The 18,949-nt window shown below is 51.4% G+C and overlaps 1 protein-coding gene across 2 annotated transcripts; it reads left to right on the top strand.

Moving 5' to 3' along the window:
- The first annotated feature begins 1,797 nt into the window (after positions 1-1,797).
- On the top strand, positions 1,798-18,673 carry STMN3 (stathmin 3). 2 transcript variants are annotated; one of them, XM_030503139.1, is made up of 6 exons: positions 1,798-1,891; positions 2,037-2,202; positions 11,349-11,444; positions 11,862-12,037; positions 12,749-12,940; positions 13,447-18,673. In XM_030503139.1, exons 2-6 carry the CDS (start codon positions 2,184-2,186, stop codon positions 13,504-13,506), a joined length of 543 nt encoding a protein of 180 aa, XP_030358999.1. In that variant the 5' UTR covers positions 1,798-1,891; positions 2,037-2,183; the 3' UTR covers positions 13,507-18,673. The 2 variants fall into 2 exon arrangements, with proteins under 2 accessions (XP_030358999.1, XP_030358997.1); XM_030503137.1 differs by lacking the exon at positions 1,798-1,891 and having other exon boundaries at positions 1,905-2,202.
- The last annotated feature ends 276 nt before the right edge of the window (positions 18,674-18,949 follow it).

Genomic DNA, 18,949 nt, shown 5'->3' on the forward strand with positions numbered 1-18,949 from the left:
ACTCAGCACCAGCTGAGTGCTCCTTACCCTCCGGGGGGGTTCTTCTCTGCACCACTTACCTTACGTGACCAGGGCTGCAGCATCAGCATTGGTGAGGCTTCGTCAGCACCATGTGCCAGTTCCTCCTGAGAACAGAGGAAACGCAGTTTTGTGAGTTTAAAGAGAAATATCTATCTCTTATTAAGGTTGTGAAAGAATTTGGGAGGTTTAGTGAAGATACAACATCTGTTTAGGTCAGGATACAGACCCGATAAATAAAGGTATTGGTCTTAGACCTGGATTGTTGTTCTGGCATTTGGATCCCTAGGATGAACCTGGAGTTCTTTTAAGGCAAGAGTTTGGAGCGGGAGGAAGAGGAAGAAGAGGAAAGGATTAAAAGAAGATTGTCAGAGCAGCACAGAGGATTATTGCACAAGAAGCACACTTGTAATCACTGTTTGTGGCTGCAACCACATCCAGCTCCAACCCCCTGCCACGGGCAGGGACACCTTCCACTAGAGCAGGTTGCTCCAAGCCCCTGTGTCCAACCTGGCCTTGAACACTGCCAGGGATGGGGCAGCCACAGCTTCTCTGGGCACCCTGTGCCAGCGCCTCAGCACCCTCACAGGGAAGAGCTTCTGCCTCAGAGCTCATCTCAATCTCCCCTCTGGCAGGTTAAAGCCATTCCCCTTGTCCTGTCCCTGCAGACCCTTGTCCAAAGCTCCTTTCCAGGTTTCTTGTAGCCCCTTAGGCACTGGAGCTGCTCTAACGGGGAGGGTGGTTTTGAACCACACACACTTCAGCCTTCTGGCTTCAAGATAACCTTTCAAGCCTGAGAGATTCAACCCAAGGAGAAAGTGGAGGGTGTTGCAACTACAAAACATGCCTTGGACGGAACAGGGAGCCGTCAGTGGTGATAAAAAAGCTCCAGTTCCAAACACACACTGAAGATTTGTGGATAGGGTTAATATTATTCTGAATTAGACCTATTTTCTATGATATTTTTTTTTTCTCCTTTTACATACAGCATTGTAGGAATAGGCCACATGGAGATTAGGGAAAAAAATAAGGAAAAAGGAAAAACCTCTGTCTTTTTAACTGAATTTTGTAGTTGCTGCCCATGGCTCCTGCCCTGGCCAAGCCAAAGCACCAGCAGCTACTCATACAACCTGTGGTTCCCTGCAGCACTGGAATTGTTTGGGAGTGTCTGCATTGCAGCGTGCTGGGAGATTCAGGGTGTTCCCAGGCAGATGGGACGTGCAGCAGCAGGATAACGCCTGGGATGAGAGGACCAGGGTCTGGGGGGGATTGCAGACCCTGAGGTGGGCTCGGTGCAGCCGTGTGGCACAGGGACTGCAGAGGTTCCTTGGCCCCAAAGGTGTGTGTGATGCTCTGCAGGCACAGATGCATTGGCCCCTAGCGACAGCCACTAAAGGAAATGGTAGAAATGATATAAACAGAATAGAGAAGGAAAAGAAAAAGAGGTTCTGATGCCTGGGGATGCAGAGTAGAAACCCAGAGCTGTCCCACTGACATCAGAAGGCTCCATTCTGCTCTTCCTCCTCTACTTTTACAGCAGTTTCCACCCCAGAACTGCAGCCTCTTTTGTGCCCTGGTGCAAAAAAACAGATGCCTAAAAATGCTGAGCCTGCCTGGGATCCTTCCTCCCCTTGCTGCTTGCCTAAAGCTGCTGCAAGGTTTGGGGTGTGTGTTTTCCACCTCAGCCCAAGCTAAGCCAGAGCTCAGCCCTGGCCCTGCGGGTGGGCACCGCCTTGGTGTGGATGGTTTAAAACAAAAAAAACCACCCTTATTTCTGCTTATTTGTGCTTTAAGCAAAGGAAAAAGCTCATCCAGAGCAGAGAAGAAAGGGAGGAAGAGGAGGAAAAACCATCTTCCAGGAGCGCTGGGCTGGGTGTGTCTCTGCCCCCCCCTCGCTGGGTCTGGGTTTCTGGCAGGCAGCTTTGCCTGGGAGGGATCTGCCGTCAGAGCCACCCAGGAAAGGAGGCCCGATCCACTCATTAATATTCCGAACTAGTGACCCTTCTTCTTCTTCCCAGCCCTTCCCTTTCTGTGGGCTCTCCCTGCCGCGGATGGCTGCAGCCCCCTCCAGCTGAGCCGATCCTCCCTCCCCGCAGCATTGCAGCACCTCCGCAGCTCCCTGCGTTCCTGCTCCTGCAGCACCCGCTCTGCTCCGCCGCAGCAGCATGGCCAGCACCGTCTCAGGTAGGACAGGCATCTTTTGGGGCACTCAGCATCGATGCTCTTCTAGAACCATCAAGGTTTTGGGGGTTTTTAGCGTTATTCTGTGGGTTTGGGGTGGTTTTTCCTGAGCGTTTCAGGGGAGTTCTCTGAGGAGGAGGCAGCGGGTATGGCAGCATTGTTCCCCTTCCTCCCCCATACACACACCCCTCTGATGCAAGATAGCAGGTGGGCTTTTTATTTTAATATGAATACACATGTGATAAACTTGCCGCTGTAAAATATTGCTGCCGTTCCATTGTGCTGTATGAGGATGCTGCTGCCTGGCAGTTAATTGTTATCTCTGTAGCGTGATACAGCTGGTTTTTCCCTAAGAACCATTTATATGCTGTGTAGCTGGATGCAGAGAAATAGAAATCACATTTTGTTTTGTGAAGAGCTTGTATTGCCTAAAGGGGTAATGGAAAGAAAGACGCAGACAAGAGACTGACAGCAATGCCCTAGAAAATCCCCCAAACCCAATCAGGAAATCCTGGATGGGTTTCTGTGTATTCCCAGGGCTTCCCATCCCCGGATTTCTTCCACAGCTCCCATTTCTTCCCTGGAAGGTGCTACAGGGGAGCGGTCCTCTGATGGCGTTGGGAGAAATGAAATGCTGCAAGGGAAGCCCTTCCTCCCTCCTGCAGCAGTGATGGGAATGGCAGCGCGGCTGCCCAGGAGCCTGGGGCTGGGCTGCAGGATGGCAGTCTGCCCTCGGGATGCTGCGCTGCTTCGGTCCAGCCGGTCCCTAAAGACCTGTCTTGTCCCTTTTAACGGGGGAAGAGGGATTCAAACGGCTGGAATTGGGAATGGGGGTGAAGGAGAAGAAAAGCCTGCAGTGGTACAATGAACGGTGGGTGGGTTTGGTGGGTTTAGAGGGTTCTTTTCTTTAAAATACCCAAGTTTTCTCTTGGAATTCTGAATTCTGCAGTGTATAAAGGGGAGCTTGGGTGGGGGAAGGTAAATCCTGGAGGGCTGGGCTGGAGGGCTGAATGGGAGCTGCAGACAAAAAGGAAAAGCAAGCAGTGGTTTGTGCCCCCCAGGCAGGGAACCAGCCAGGAGGAGACCGGGCAACACTTCTTGCTTCCTTCACTGGCCTTTGCCGTGATTCCTGCTGTGCATTTTCTATCCCTTTCTCCTTTTAAAAGACCACTATACACAGGGGAGAGAAGGACAGAGATGGAGGGGTGTGGGGGATGTGTGAGGGTGCAGCTGATCCTGACCCCGAGTGGGCTTTGCCTGCAAGGAAAGATGATAAAGCAGCGCTGTAAAAATGTGTGTCTCTGGTAGAAAATCTCTGATTATTGAACATATTTCTGTGAGGATCCGTGTCTCGGTGAACGTGCGCAGCGGTGCCCACACGGGAGGTCCCACCCATCCTCCTGCCTTCCCTATGGAGCAGGATTGGACCTCGTTTGCAGGGTGGGGTGGGAGGGACGACTCAGCCTCACCAGCCATCTAACCCAAGGTTGCATCGAACTTGAGATGGATGAGGGTGAAACACACAGAGGTGTAACATGCATTTTCCAGCTGGTGCATTCCCAACCCATTGCATGCCTTTGGCATATTTCATCTTCCCAAAGATGCAGTTTTACTGTCAAAGGAGATTTAGGATTGGGAAGAAGGGTGTGTTTCAGGGAAACCGCACTCCTTGTGGCTCGGATCAAGTAGGGAAACAATTCCAAGGCTTAGGAAATCATGGGAAACCAGTGCTGTGGCAGGAGAAAGGAGAATAGGGCTGTGTTTGCCAAGGGGGGAGCAGGGCTGAGCCTCGCCCAGCTGCCTGAGAGGGAGCAGCTCCCCATCACCTACAGCACTTCAGAGAGAGGCAGGGAACAGCAGGAGAAAAAGGCGAGCAAATCCTTAAATTAAGGATGGAAGGATGGAGTCTTGTTTGCGTTCTTCATTATTTCCTTCTTTATTCACAGCAAAAGCAAATCTGTGCAGAGGAGAGAGCAGCTGCAGTGTCTGCAGTTGATGCCCAGGGGCTCATCCCCTTGGGGAGGATTTTATTGGGTTTGTTCAAACAAACACATCCCTGGGATGAAAAGAAACAGGGAGCAGCCCCCTGTCTTGTCTCCCCACCACCGTGGCTGGGTGGTTGGTGGCTGCTGTGGGTGCAGGAGCAGCGGGTGGGCAGCACATGCTCAGTGCAGGCTCAGCTGCGGTGCTGGCCCCGCTGCCGGGCAGCCCTCGGAGGGCAGAGCCCTCACACCTCCTCCCCAAGCATCTGCCCCAGGCTTTGTGCCTTTGTACCCCACCAGAGCAGCGTCTGGCTGGATCCTGTGGGGCTGTGTAACTCTCCCCACTGTTTGTAGGCATCTGGGTTGAACAGAGACAGGAGATTATGAAATGATGCAGTAAGGTGACAGCCTCGGGGGCTTTTCTGTGACGGTGGCACGTCTGAGAAGGTGGAGCCAAGAGGAAACACCGGTTTGTCATTCCTGGCCTCACAACTGGGCATGGTAAATGTGCAGTGACAGATCCTGAGGTTTCCCTCCCTACACTGAAGAGTTGTGTGACTCTGTGTTGGTCTGGGTTATCCCTGCAATCCCTTTTCTGGGTGGTATTGGTGGACACCCTACGGCACTGACCTGTCCTGACACTTCTACTGCCCTTGATGGAGAGTCAGAGTCCTTTCTATCAATCTCTCCATTGCTCTGTGTTCTCAAGAAATCACTGTTTTCTTTTTCTTCAGGTGTTGATGGAGTCTATATGGCCTTAGAAATGTATGGTATTTTTAGTGGGATTTCAGTTTTACAAGCCAAAAGAATAGGCATTTAATATATATAAAAATATTTTTTAATATATGTTTTATTATATAAAACATATTATCACTGTATCCAAATGAAGGATCTAAATCCTTAGGAAATATTTGTTCTTTGTAAAATATAAATCGTATCTTCTCTGATGGCACCATGTACTCTGTAAGAACCAGGACAAGGTTCCTGTCTTTGTCTCATGAACTGTGGCCCTATCCGGTCCCCAGCTCCTCTGTAGCTCTTTGTCTCATCCAGACCTCACTGTCTGAACCTGTGTTTGCACAAGCACTCTGGGACAGCTGCCTCCATTTGGCTTCCTCCTCTGCTTCATCAAGCACCCCAGGCCGTGCTTCCCCCCTCCCAGCCCAGGGTCTCTGCAGCACAATCTGGGCCCTTCTCTCTTCCTGAGCCCTTGGAAGAGGAGATTCCCCTCGTTGTTTTCCAGAGAGCAGCCCACATGTTCCAGAGCTCCACCTTGAGTGATTTGCTAATCCATTGGCTGTGCCTAATGCAGTTGATGTGGTGTTCACAAGCTGCCAATGAAACCTAAAGGGGAAGGAGCCAGGGATTGGAAACTGTTCCTGGGTGATAGCTTAGCAGATGCCTGACAGAAGGCAGAGTAAAACCACGCAGCCTGCTTCCATGGATGATTCCACATGAGCCCACAGTAACTTCTGGGCCTCGGATCTCATGGTGAGATGAGGAATGGCATCAGTGGGGGGTACAACTGCTGAGCTGAAAAAAACCCACTAGTGTTTTCTGGTGGTATGAGCTCTGCTTACGTGGTCTTTGGAAGCTGTGGAGCAAGAAGATGGATGTGAGTTAGACTGAAGTGAAGGTCTGGCCGTTGTTTTTAGGATTAGGTGAGAACATTTGGAGTCTGCTGTTCTCACAAGGCTTATCAAGGACTATGGTTGCTTTTGTTATGTGTGTGGCATTGCAGTCTTTGTGCTGATGGACCTGGTTCCCTGTCTCTGCAGCTTCTCCACCTTCCGTCTGTGCTTTAGCTACATTTATAATTGGAAATGGGACTGTTCTCATTTATATTATGATATAATATTCTTTATGAAAGCAATTTTTTCTTCTCCAAAGTTATCTTCGCAAACCAAATTATCTTTTTGTAATAACCTTCCTTTGACCTTGCTATCAGACACAGCACATCCAGCCTCATCCATTGAAATTGCCTGAATTCACATAAATGAGTCCTGCTGTGCCTCTGGTTCATTAGGAATGACTCGGTATCAGTGTTGTGCTTCAATGGCTTCACTCTGTTTTGCTGGATGTCATTTACCACTGAACAAAGAGCCAGGCTGCTCAAGCAGTCCAGGGTTTAATTTTATCTGGTTAGGAAGCAAAGAACAAAAGTTTCAATGATTAATGGGCGGTGAGCCCCACTGTCCAGGCATATCATGAGTGGGAAGATGGTTCCCGTTGCTTCCATGCCCATCCCCAGTGCATCTCCTGCACACTGGAGCTGCTGAGGGAGCAGTGGGGTAGGGTCTCCAGAGGTTAACGTGGAGATAAACACTTTACATGGATAAATGCTGCGTATAATGCTCATGCGAAGCAGCAGGGATCTGGATGTGCAGTATGGACTGCGCAGCACTAGAGGGAGTCACTAGAGAGAAAGGAAGCTGAGAGCACCCCTGCCCTCCTGGGGGCTTGGTGAAGGTCCAGGTGATCAACCTGCTTCCCCTTGCAACAGGGAAAAGTAGTTCTGGCCAGGCAGTGCATACGGGAAAGAGAAAAGTTAGATGAAAAATTTTCAGGAAGATTAATTGTTGCCTGGGGTATGCAACGGAATATAAACAGAGCAGGACCCGACTGTGCTGGTTACAGGGCACAGGTATTTAGAAATGCTGAGGATCTGACTGCATCTTTTTAGGTAGGATTGTAGCTTAATCATAGAATCACAGAACCCCAGACTGGTTTGGGTTGGAGGGACCTTAAAGCTCCTCCAGCTCCAACCCCTGCCACGGGCAGGGACACCTTCCACTAGAGCAGGTTGCTCCAAGCCCCTGTGTCCAACCTGGCCTTGAACACTGCCAGGGATGGGGCAGCCACAGCTTCTCTGGGCACCCTGTGCCAGCGCCTCAGCACCCTCACAGGGAACAGCTTCTGCCTCAGAGCTCATCTCAATCTCCCCTCTGGCAGGTTAAAGCCATTCCCCTTGGCCTGTCCCTACAGGCCCTTGTCCAAAGCCCCTCTCCAGGTTTCTTGTAGCCCCTTTAGGTATTGGAAGGTACCTAATTTTCTATAGCTTCTACAGTTTATTAACTTCTTAATTTATACAGCTCCATTATTTCCACCCCAATTCTAATACGAAAGCAGTGAAGTGTTATGACTTAGTGGTGAAGACCATATCAGAGTGGATGAACCTGCTACTGATCCTCCTGTTGTAGTGTTTGCCTAAACAGAAACATAAGGTGCCAGTAATTCATACCTGGCTGAGCAGCCTGGCCCAGTCCTCTACCCATCAGCAAGACAAAGCTCTTGTTGTACCTCTGAGACCCAAGTGGCGCATTGGTATGAAGCCCCTCAGGAACTGAGTCAGCCTTCCTAATTCATACACATACACAGTATTTGCTCCATGTAAGCTGAATTTTTACTGAATTAGCAGAAGAAGAATGCAAATAGATGCTTAAATAAGAAGTTCAGCATTTCCTGTCTAATTATTCTTAAAATATGTACCTTTGTGCACTGGAAAACATACGGTCTTTCCTGGAAGGGACTTGTTGGCCATATCATATTCTGTCCATATCTTATCTTGGTTCCAGGGTTTTGTCCACTGGCATAAATATGTTCTCAAAACCTTCTATCTGTTGGCAAATGTGAGCGCAGATACTTCTGAAGTAAATTTTAGTGCTGAGGTTTGCAATGCTGATCTTCTACCCCTGAGAGTTTTGAGCATGCTCCTTCTGGTGCACTTGTGCTTGAGACATGGTCTTGCTTCAGGAGATCTTGGGTTTGATCTGCATTGACACGGTCTTCTAAATAGTGAGCCGGGGGTTATGTTTATGACTTTTATTTACTGAATTAGAGGATCTGCTTCTCCTCACAGGATGCTTTTTCTTATATTAGCCTATCAACAGGGTGCTGGACACAAGTACCAGCTATTCTCTGTCACGGAGTGTGTCAGATCAGAAGCGTGTGAGGATGAGGGCATCTCTGTGGATGCTTCTGTGTCCCAGGGATGTAACCTCCTGGACCAGGGGGTTCAGGGGTCCATCTATTTCCCGGGGCAAGGATCAAGGATGATTTCTTCGGGGGTCAGACCTTCCCTTTCTTCGTGCTGGACCCCAGCTTGGGGGCTCCCCGGGGGTGGTGCTGAACGGACAGCGCCCGGCTGTGCTGAACGGACAGCCCCGGGCGGGCCCGCGGACCCTCCCGGTACCGGCCGGGGGTGCCGGTCCCCTGCCGCCGTTCCCGTTCATCACATGTTGTCTCTGCCGCTTCTTCCTCCTAAGGGGAGGACCCCTCACACTCCTCCCTTGCTCCAGCGTAGGCTTCTTTCTCCACAGAGCCACAGGTCCTGCCAGGAGCCTGCTCCAGCGCAGGCTTCCCACGGGGTTACAGCCTCCTTCGGGCATCCCCCTGCTCCGGCGTGGGGTCCTCCGTGGGCTGCAGGTGGGGATCTGCTCCACCAAGGTCCCCCATGGGCTGTGGGGAGACAGCCTGCCTCACCTTGGTCTGCACCGTGGCCTGCAGGGGAATCTCTGCTCTGGTCCCCCAAGAATCTCCTCTTCCTCCTTCTTCCCTGACCTTGGGACCTGCAGGGCTGTTTCTCTCACATATTCTCACTCCTCTCTCTGGCTGCGGTTGCTCCTGTGCAGCAACTTTTCCCTTTTCTTAAATTTGCTATCCCAGAGGCGCTACCACCATCGCTGATGGGCTCAGCCTTGGTCAGCTATGGGTCTGTATTGGAGCCAGCTGCATTAGCTCTGTCAGACACAGGGAAGCTTCTGGTAGCTTCTCACAGAAGCCACTCCTGTAGCCCCCTGCTACCAGAACCTTGGTACACAAACCCAATACATGGGCTCTTTGGGATCTTCCCCCACTCATGTCCAGGCCCTGGCAGCTCCCAGCCCCGCTCCCCAGCCCTGTGCCCACATGCTGCTAATTGCATCTGACGGCTGGCGCCAGCGCAGCTGCAGGCTCCGGTGTCGGGAGGAGGATGAGCAGCGCTTCCACAGCTCATTAAAGCGCTGCTGCAGCTCAGTGGAGCGATGTCCTTTTGTCCTCTCGCTCCTTTTCATTTTAATTGACAGCGAGGGATGGTCAGTTTGCTCTGCAGCAGGGAAAGCGGGACAGGGAAGATCCCAATGGAATGGAGGCAGCTGTGAAATCGCTACAGAGCCCTCCTGAAAGGCGGCAACCACTGCGGCATCCACTCCTCTGCACCAAGGACCATGAAACCAGCACTGGGCAGACCTACTGGCATCCAAATAATGAAATACACAAGCACTGTGCTCCGTAACAAGTGCTAGGAGATGATTAATTGAGCGGGTCAGGAGTGCGACACGTCTCTTAATGTCTTGGTTTCACCCAGGACCAGACATAATGCTGGATCAAGGACCTCAGGTTTATATTAAATGATAATGTCTCTCATTTAGTGCAGGGGACCCTCCTCAGGGCTCTTGGCAGCACACTGTGAGACACATGAGCTTACTGCTGCACATCGCAACGTGTAGCACGATGCAGCGCTCTCAGAGGCTTTCTAAATACTTTTTGTCATTAAGAACAGCATCACAGATGTCCTGCTCTGTGGCTGGCACTGCTGATGTAAATGTTCCTGCTTGGTTTGTGTTTAACAGCAGGACTGGGCAGGGTGTTAAAATCACTGTGGAGCAAGCTAAAAAAGTGATGAGTAAAGATCTGAGCTTCAGGGACTGTCGTTAGCAAAGGGAGGGTGTTAACTGGGATCAATTTCTGTGCCTAGGAGGAAAAGTAAGTGCAAGTATGAAGCAGGCATGTGAATGCAGCCTAGCAGCTGCAGGAGGGCAGAGGAGATGATCTGAAAGGTGTTCCTGAGGGCCCGTGGTACACAGGATGATACTTCTTTCAATGTTGTTCTGTCTAATGCCTCTTCCTATCACCAGGTTCTGGGGTTTTCCCTTCCCTGGCCCATGGAGGGTCTTGCTATGCAGGTGGCTTGGGCAGCCACAAGGCTCCCTCTGGCTGGAGGTGGGAATTGGAGCTGGGTAAGGAAGGGGCGAACCAAGGCCAGAAGCACAAGGACATGTGGGAAACTCAGAGGCAAAGCCAAGGTAGAGCATGGGAATGCTGTGCCCAGGAGGAAGGGCCTCAGAACAAGATTGGAGGACATGTACCCATGAAGGCTGTCCCCTTGTGCCTGGCTGTCCCCAAGGAGCCAGCCCAGGGCAGAGGCAGCAGCCCCCCAGTGCCGAGCCTCAGGTACTGGCCTGTGACACAGCAGTGATGCTGTGAGGGCTACACTCCTGATGAAGAACATGACAGCCTGACAGAGCACTCTCTGTTTTCAAGTCCTTCTATTCTGAGGTTGTCAAGTGTGTGCTATCGGTTCGCTCTCTTAAATGTGCTAAACTCCAAAAATACAGGTGAGGATTGCCCCAGAAACAGACCCACTGCGAGCTGTGGGTGCTGCTGAACACTGAGTCCCAGGAACGAGAAGCCAACTGGAGGGCTCACAGCAGCAGAGCCCGAAGAGATTGCATATCTCCCCTTCCTTTGCAGAAGGTTGTGGGAATGGCATTTACCGTGATTGCAGACCAATATCGAGCTCTGCCTGCGTGGGCCAAGGTGGTGACAGAATCCACTGATCTGCTTCTGCAGGGAAGGAGGAACCTCGAGAAGCTGGTTACAGCACGTCCCCCGTTAGCAGCACCCTGAACCATTTCTTCACTCAAATGCCCACTTGTTCTCCACGGTGCTGCCTCTTGCCTCTTCCCCCTGATGGCAGAACTGCTGCATTGTGAAATATTCCTGACTTGCCAGGGGTTGAGCAATGTTTCCAGGCATTGATGGGCATCATTTTACCTCTGAGTCTGGAAATGGGATAGAGGAAGGGTCTGTCCTGACGTCATAACTGCACAGGCTGCAGCATTTCAGCTCCTTTGGAAGGAAAATCCTGCACTTAGACCTCTAGATGTGCTAAATTCCTGCTGCGTGTCTTCCCATGGCACTTGCCACCCTGGCAGCTAATTTTATCTGCTCTAGAACAGATGCTCCTTGGGCACGTTTTTGCAAGCTATGGCAGCCTGGAAAAGCCTCCATAGAGTCTGGTAGCTGCAAATGGGGTTTCCTTGTGTCTCCTTGCTTCACTTCTCCATGAAAAAGAGCTGCCACTGCCCTTAGACTCTCTCCTCATTGCTGCTTTGTATTTTTCAGCCTACAAGGAGAAAATGAAGGAGCTGTCTCTGCTCTCCCTCATCTGCTCCTGTTTCCACACCCAGCCCCATCCTAACACCATCTACCAGTATGGAGGTAAGTACATTGGCATGATGTTCCTGCAGGCAACGTGGGAGCTTATCCTGGAGGAACAATCCATGTCTCAGCCCAGGATCCTGCTGTTCAGTCTCCTTTCATAGTTTATTTTATTAACCTTACATGCATTTTCCCAGAAAGAAACTGCTTGCAGGGTCTGACTGCTTTGAACTGAGGTGACATCCAGGGGGTTAACAGCACTAGGGCCTTCCTGTAATTATGCTGTGAATCTTAATTATTGCATTGACATGGGAGGATGAAGCTGATCACTGATTGGGAAACTTTGGGGATAGAACAAAATCACCCAGGTCAGGACATGGGAACCCCCTAATTCCTGTGTGTAGAGCTCAGTGCCCTCAGGCTGATGCTTTCCTGAGTGTTGCGGGTCCACAGAGTCCCTCTTTTTCCCCCCCAAAGATATGGAGGTGAAGCAGCTGGATAAGAGGGCATCAGGCCAGAGCTTCGAAGTGATCCTGAAGTCCCCTTCAGATCTATCTCCTGAGAGCCCGATCCTCTCCTCCCCCCCCAAGAAGAAGGACCTGTCCCTGGAGGAGCTGCAGAGGAGGCTGGAGGCTGCAGAGGAGAGGAGGAAGGTAACGAGATGTGCTGCAGCAACAGTGACTTTTCTGTGATGGGTCCTAATTGCACCAAACCCCAAAACTGGCTTAGAAGGATTGGTCTAAGATGGGTGGGAAGAGTGTTCTTACACTTATCACCATATTCCACTGTAAATTGTCAGGTGAGACATGGGAGTCATAGAGTGAGGTTCTGCAGCCTGATTGAGGCAGGGAATTGCACTCTATCATCATCATCCTCCTGTTCTTAAAACCACACAGTATGGGGCCTCTCAGTCCTCAGTTCTTCCTAAGATACATCTAAATCTCCACTCTCTCAGGTTAAAGCCATTCCCTTCTGTCCCATCCTTACAGGCCCTTGCCTAAGCCCCTCTCTAGGTTTCTTGTAGCCCCTTTAGACACTGGGAGCTGCCTTAAGGTCTCCTTGGAGCCTTCCTTTCTCCAGGCTGAACAACAAATGAGGTGACACTCAGAGAGGGGACCCTGTGCCCACCTGCACATCACCTCAGTTTTGCATCTCCTGCCTCCCCAGAGCATCAGGTCCCACAGGCATTGCCCCATGGCAGGAAAAGGTGCCAAAGCATCTTCCAAGCAAGAGCATTACAGGATGGAGGGGGGCAGCAGAGTGGGTTTGAGCAGAGGAGATGGTCAGGAAGCCCCTGTGGGGAGTCGGAGGCTGGAAGAGCCCCTTGGGTTGCATTATGGCTCTCCCGACGCCTTGCCCCGCAGACCCAGGAGGCTCAGGTGCTGAAGCAGCTGGCGGAGAAGCGGGAACACGAGCGGGAAGTGCTGCACAAGGCGCTGGAGGAGAACAACAACTTCAGCCGCCTGGCCGAGGAGAAGCTCAACTACAAGATGGAGCTGAGCAGGGAGATCCGTGAAGCACATCTCGCTGCCTTGAGGGAGCGGCTCCGCGAGAAGGTGAGTGCAGTGCCCCGGGAGAGGGCTGGGGGGTGATTCCCAGGGGGTGGAATTTGGGGTCTGGTCCCTGCGGGGCTGTCCCAGTGTGATGGGCACAGGGGAGCGGGCGTTTTGCTGCTGGTGGAAAGCTGTGGAGCAGCTCCACCCCGGAGCAGCACAAACAGGGGGGATGTGTCCTTCAAGGTCAATGGAGAAAATACCATCTTGCTGATAAGCACAAGCTCAAAGGCACAGGATCAGGCCCACCCCGTGCCCATGGGCTGCCTGGACAGAGGGCTTTGCAGAAGAGGGGACATGAACGTGTTCACTGTAGGTTCCCATAACCTCCAGGCTCCCGCAGATGTGATGCTTTGCTCCTTGTAGGCATAACCCACAGCCCTCGTGGTGTGTCAGATGGGAAATTGGTCTCTTCTTTTGTCTGATGCAAACCCAGCGTGCAGGAGAGGAGAACAGAGATCTTACAATCAGACAGTATCATCCTGGTGTCATCTCTCCCATCTTTGCAGGAACTGCACGCAGCTGAGGTCCGCAGGAACAAGGAACAGCGGGAGGAGATCTCTGGATAAAGGGCTTTTCTACACATCTAGCACCTGATTCCTGATTAACAAACCAACCAATCGACCAACCAACACATTTGATTTTGTTTGTCTAGATGCGACCTTCGATTCTCCATCCTTCCCCCACCCCTCCCCTGGTGTTCGTCCCCCAGCTACACGCTTCTCTATCTCTGCATCCTTAATGTCAGTACTTGTGAGGATTCACAGATCATAGGGACCTCTAAGCAGAATAGCAACTAGTTCACATGAAATAGAGAATCAATCGATCGATCAGTCAATCAAACAGCTTCTTTGGAGGGTTTTGTCCTTTTTTAAAAAACAAATATTTCTTAAACTGATGTAAAAAGAAAAATTAATAAGATATTAATAAATTCAACCAGCAGTGTCACAGAGATACAGATTTCTTACCCGGGGCTTTTACTCCTCTTGGTGTTTGCTCTGAGCCAAATATCAGTTTCAGACTAAGTGGTAATTTCTGTGTGTGAGGTGGAATAGGGAAGAGCCCCGTGTTTGCCAGTGGTAGGAGAGAGGAATGGGAGGGATGGATGGTGCAGGAGCCGTGGTGTGCAGAACCCCCCAGCTCTTGGCTGCATCTGGAGCCAGCCCAGGCAGGCAGTGACCCAACGTCCTCATCTCTGCATGGTTCTTTGATAGCCCGTGAGGAAGGAGGTGAGGGTCTCTGCTCCCACAGCATGGCAAGTGCCCCAACACTGGGAATGTCCTGGTTGGCAGCAGCAGGAGCCAGTGGACTGAGCCACCCTCTCCCCACAGAGCAGGGACTGAGAAGTCTTGGCCAGGCAGCCTGGGAGACCCACATATGATGATTGCATCCCCAAATCCATGGAAGCCCTGGGAGAGGGTGCTCGGTCTGCAGGTCTCCAGCGCTCCCACAACATGAGGTCTCAGTCCAGTAGGAAAGCAAATCCAATAGAGGCAGTGCCTGGTTGTGAAACAGCCTTTTAGTGAACAGAATCATCCTCCTTCCCTCTTTCCAAAGACATGTAGGACTCTTCAGTGCCATTAGGAGGCAGGACACGGCAGCTGCCCGGTACCTCCAGACCTGTGGCTTTGGATGAGATGGAGCTGAGGAGGAGCAATTCCACAGTAAGGGTGAAGAGATGTCCCCACACTCGTTCCTTGTCTAACTTTAGCTTTTCCAAACCTACTTATAAGACAAAATTGCCTCTTGATGGACGTAGGGATGAGCAGAGAACACACAAGCACGGCAGTGATGTCTGATTTAATAGGTGACTGTCAAAGCCCATGGACTTCCTCATCTTCTAGTGTCACAGCTTATGGAGGTAGCCAAGGCCCCAGCAGCCACCACGCATTGCAAGGGACTCTGTGCCGAGACCCACAGACCTGCTCACCCTGTCCCAGCTCCTGCCTGGAGAAACCAAATGGAGATGTTGCATCTGGAAAGCAGGGAATGGCCACCTTCCACAAGGACATGGTGCTGGGGATGCAGCCCTGCGGGAGCACGGCCCTGCACCAGCTTTTGCAGAGGATTCAGTGGAAGCTGCTTTCCTGTGAGGCAGAAGGTAAAAGAATTCCCACTCTGACCAGTGCTCGAGGTTACTGGGTTGTTAGTTTTTAAGGGACCAGGGCAGTGGTTGGGTCCCTCTGTCCTGGCTGCCCTCACAGACCCCAGAACACACCAAAGGGGCATTCAAGGCACTGAGATGTGTAATTATCAATAACTGGTGTCCTGTGCTGTGCCTCCAAAGAGCCATTCTGGGCACGGGAGGCAGGATCCTTGGGGAATGATTTAAGCAAACAAGGGATGCAGACATGGGCACAGCCCAGCCCGGGGCTCCATGGAGCTGTGCTCTGCTGGAAGCAATGAGGAGCTAGAGCACATGAAGGGTTTGCCCAGGGAATAACGATCCCATTGCCCCTCTAAGAAAGGAATTATTGTTGATTCTGGTCAGAAGCTGAAGTTTTCTGTCTACCCCGTGCTTTAATTAGGTAAAGAATCGATTTCAGCCTGGGGTGAGCATCAGGCAGTCGCAGAAACCCCATGGAAAGCCAAAGAGAACAAACCCCGGGGCTCTTTGCTAATCTCCCCAGGATTCCCAGCTGAATTCGGGAGGGATCCCTCAATGGCCAGAGTGTGATGTTAGGGAATTCTGCTCCTAAAAGGAAGGGCTACCTTATTCCCACACCCTCCGCCTGGGCTGGGGAGGGGACAGGACTGTTAGAAAGCCCCAGTGCTGTCAGTGACTAAAAACAAACCATAGGATTGAGGGCAAAGAGGGCAAAGAGAAGGAAACTGAGGGTTGAATTTCTTAACAGTAGCTTAATGATCAGTTTGTAGTAGCAGCTGTCTTAGATGAGCATCATTGTAGAGCGGCATCACCTCCAGCATCACCTCATCATGTAGTGGCAAGAAATTTTAAAAAGTTTAAAAAAAAAATACTACTAATACTTTAAAAGTAATTTAAACAACAATGTTTGTGTGTAAGAAATGGTTGAACCTGTCAAATGTCTGTGTCCCGCGTTGGTGGGATCTGAGAAGGCATCTGCGAGATATTAACCCTGTCCTACTCTCTGTGGTGCTGAGTGTTTGCTTGGTGTGTAATTCTGACCTGAGGCTTGTTGTAAATACTGTTTTTAGTACTACGATTATGATGATTATTATGATTATTATTATCAGAAATGTTGTACTCATGAGCAGGGGTTTAAAACAAGAGAAACGACCGTTTCCACTCTCTCCTGGGGGCTCAGATGGAGTCGGATGAGGGCCGGGTGATGGCACGGGCAGGGCGGGATGCTGGACCATGGAGCCGGGAGCTGGAAGCAGCTGAGTCCTGCGGGCAGGGCGGTGGGAGCAGGGGCAGGCTGCTCCTCAGGAAGGGCTGAGCGGTGGAATAGAGGTGATGCTTCAATTCTAGTACATATAATTTAGTGTAAACCCAAAGCTCCTGGTGCGAGGGGTCCCGGCTGTGCCCAGGGGAAGCAGGAGGAGCCCTGAGGTTTGGTGTGAGCTGAAGGAGAAGTGGTTGGTGGTGGGTTGTGCTGGTTAGAGCCATCCTCCCCATACAGCCATTGAGTCTCTGGGCTCGGTTCCTGCCTGGATCTCCCACCTCGGCCCTTTGCGCTTCCCCCCTCTCTCTGGAGGCCAGCCTGGATCTCAGGCAGGGACTGATTCTTGCAATAGCTTTGCCTGGCAAAAAATGATCCCATGGGAAACGCACAGGAGAGTGGCCTGGCACACGGTGTGAGCGCTGGGAAACTCATTTGTCTCCCCTCCGTCGGGTCGGTGCTGTGAGGGACAGTGGATGTGGCTGGAAAACGTGTTCCTGCAGGGTCGGAGGAGCAGGGATGTGCAGGGAGAGTTTTGCACCAGTAACGTCGGGTACCTGCTGCCGAGACGCGTTGTGCCAAGGAAACCACCTCATCCATAGGAGTGGCAGAGCGATGTTTGCCCGGTGCAGATGCTTATGACAGGGATTTAGGGAGCTCGGTGTTTGTCCAGTGCCACTGGACACTATCAGGGAAATGTGTGATTGCTTTGGCTGCATCAATGCCCGCACTGCGGATGCAGCGCTGTGCCTGGCTGGCAGCACGTGGCACGGGCCGGGATCACGGTTGTTTCATGCCTTTCCATATCCCAGGGTTGCTAATGGTTGTGTGCAGCAGCATACTTCACGCCTCAGTTGAGACTAATCAAGTATCCTCATTAGCATCCTTACTGCCCCAGCCTCCCTCATTCCCGGCCTGTTCCCAAGTACCGCGGTCATGGACACGGCATGAACCCCCCGATTCCCAGGACCACCTTCCTTATGGTAGGGCTTAAAGTTCTTCGTTGATTCCCATAGATGTTTATAATCAAGCTTTGTAACTTAGCAGCCCCATTTCTGCAGCAGCACATGGACACGAGACTTTGTGCCTGGTAGGGAGAGCATCCTCAAGGCGGGCGGCAGCATCCCTGCCTGGACCACGAACGTGAGGGAGCAAAGAGATGGTGACAGTTTGTCCCGTGAATCCATACAACCTTCAAAGAGCACTCCTGGAGAAAGGCCTCTGATTTATGTAGGGGACAGAAGCCGAAGCTAAATGAGCTCCCAGCTGAGCAAAGAGCTCAGCTTTGTCTGTAAATGGGTGCTTTCAAGGATGCTGCCCCCTCAGACTGCTTCTGGACTGAGCCTATTCCTTGTCTTATCATTTCTGAGCCATTACAACCCCTCGCTGTAACCCAGACGTGGGGTTACCTTTGAGCTGACCTCCCAGGGCCGGCGGCACTTCACGACTGCATGCGTCCTACCCTGGGGGTCGGTTGGTATTGCTGCTCCCTTTCCACTGGAACCTTCAGCTTGCTTGCTTCTGCTTAGCCCGGCGTGACTCCGGCCCTGGCTCTGCAAAGCCTCTCTCCTGGGGTTGCTTATATTCCCTCCCTCCCTCGCCGTGGCTGCACACACACGCACACAGACGCAGACGTGGAAACGAGATATGCACATACACCCTTAACACCACTTCAAATGAGTCAGGGAATGGCTGTTCACGGTGCTAGAGATTCCTTACTATCCATGCCAGGGATGAGATGACATAGTAAGACCAATAAACTCCACCTTTGTAGTCAGTTGTCTTTAAGTAAAGCAGAAGAGGGGCACTGGCCAGTGCTTGGGTGCTCCGGGGTCCCCAGGGAAGCAGCGGGACCCACTGTGGCATCCCGGCACCCCCAGGCCTCAGTTTCCCCACCCCATGACGAGGGGACGCTGATGCTGGACCAGGGGAGAGCCAACGCATCCAAAGTGCTCTGAGAATGGAAAGTTCCCAAAGGACCGAGTCGTGGTTCACAAGCCCGGGAGGAACAAACCGGCCCATGGCCACAGGCAGAGGTTTGGGAGGCTGAGCTGTAACCCCAGGGCTCAGCACCCCGGGCAGGATTCACACCTTTGCTCGTGGCGGGTGGGAGCTGGCGTGGTGTCGTGGAAGGGCTTTCCATCACTAACAGAGCCTTGTCCGGTTCCCTTCGGTCTACCACGTGCATTTCATTGTCAACTTGAGGTTGTTGTTGTGCAAAAGAAGTGATTATGAAACAAACAAACAAAAAAAAAAAGAAATAAACTTGGTATGAAACCACGTGTCCATCTCTCTCCATCGCTTGGTTTAGCTCCGAGGCTTCTCTTTGTATTGTGAGAATACCAATAAACTGCATTAAATGGAAAACTGACCTAAAGATTGGACAAAAGAGACTCTGAGCACCTCTATGCTAAATGAGTACTTTGCACCCAGCATAAAGACACACAGTTTATCACCGCTCTCAGAGGAAAAACATAATGAAATGCTTGAAGGAGGGTGCTGCTGCTATCCCTTGTGGAAAGGGGAGAGTATGCAAAGCCTTTACAGAGGAAGATTGAAAAGATATAAGGCAATTGCAGATACAATAAACCCAGTTCTGGAAAACATGAGCTTCTGTTTTAAAAGAAGCTTTTGCTTCAGGAGCTTT

The sequence above is a fragment of the Strigops habroptila genome, chromosome 13 (genome assembly GCF_004027225.2).
Source record: "Strigops habroptila isolate Jane chromosome 13, bStrHab1.2.pri, whole genome shotgun sequence".
Taxonomy (NCBI): Eukaryota; Metazoa; Chordata; class Aves; order Psittaciformes; family Psittacidae; genus Strigops; species Strigops habroptila.

Bases quoted from the DNA above. Each gene is read 5' to 3' on its own strand.
- STMN3 (XM_030503139.1), top strand. The intron at 12,038-12,748 runs GTAACGAGATGT...CTTGCCCCGCAG, and splicing joins CTGCAGAGGAGAGGAGGAAG to ACCCAGGAGGCTCAGGTGCT. The intron at 12,941-13,446 runs GTGAGTGCAGTG...CCATCTTTGCAG, and splicing joins GGGAGCGGCTCCGCGAGAAG to GAACTGCACGCAGCTGAGGT.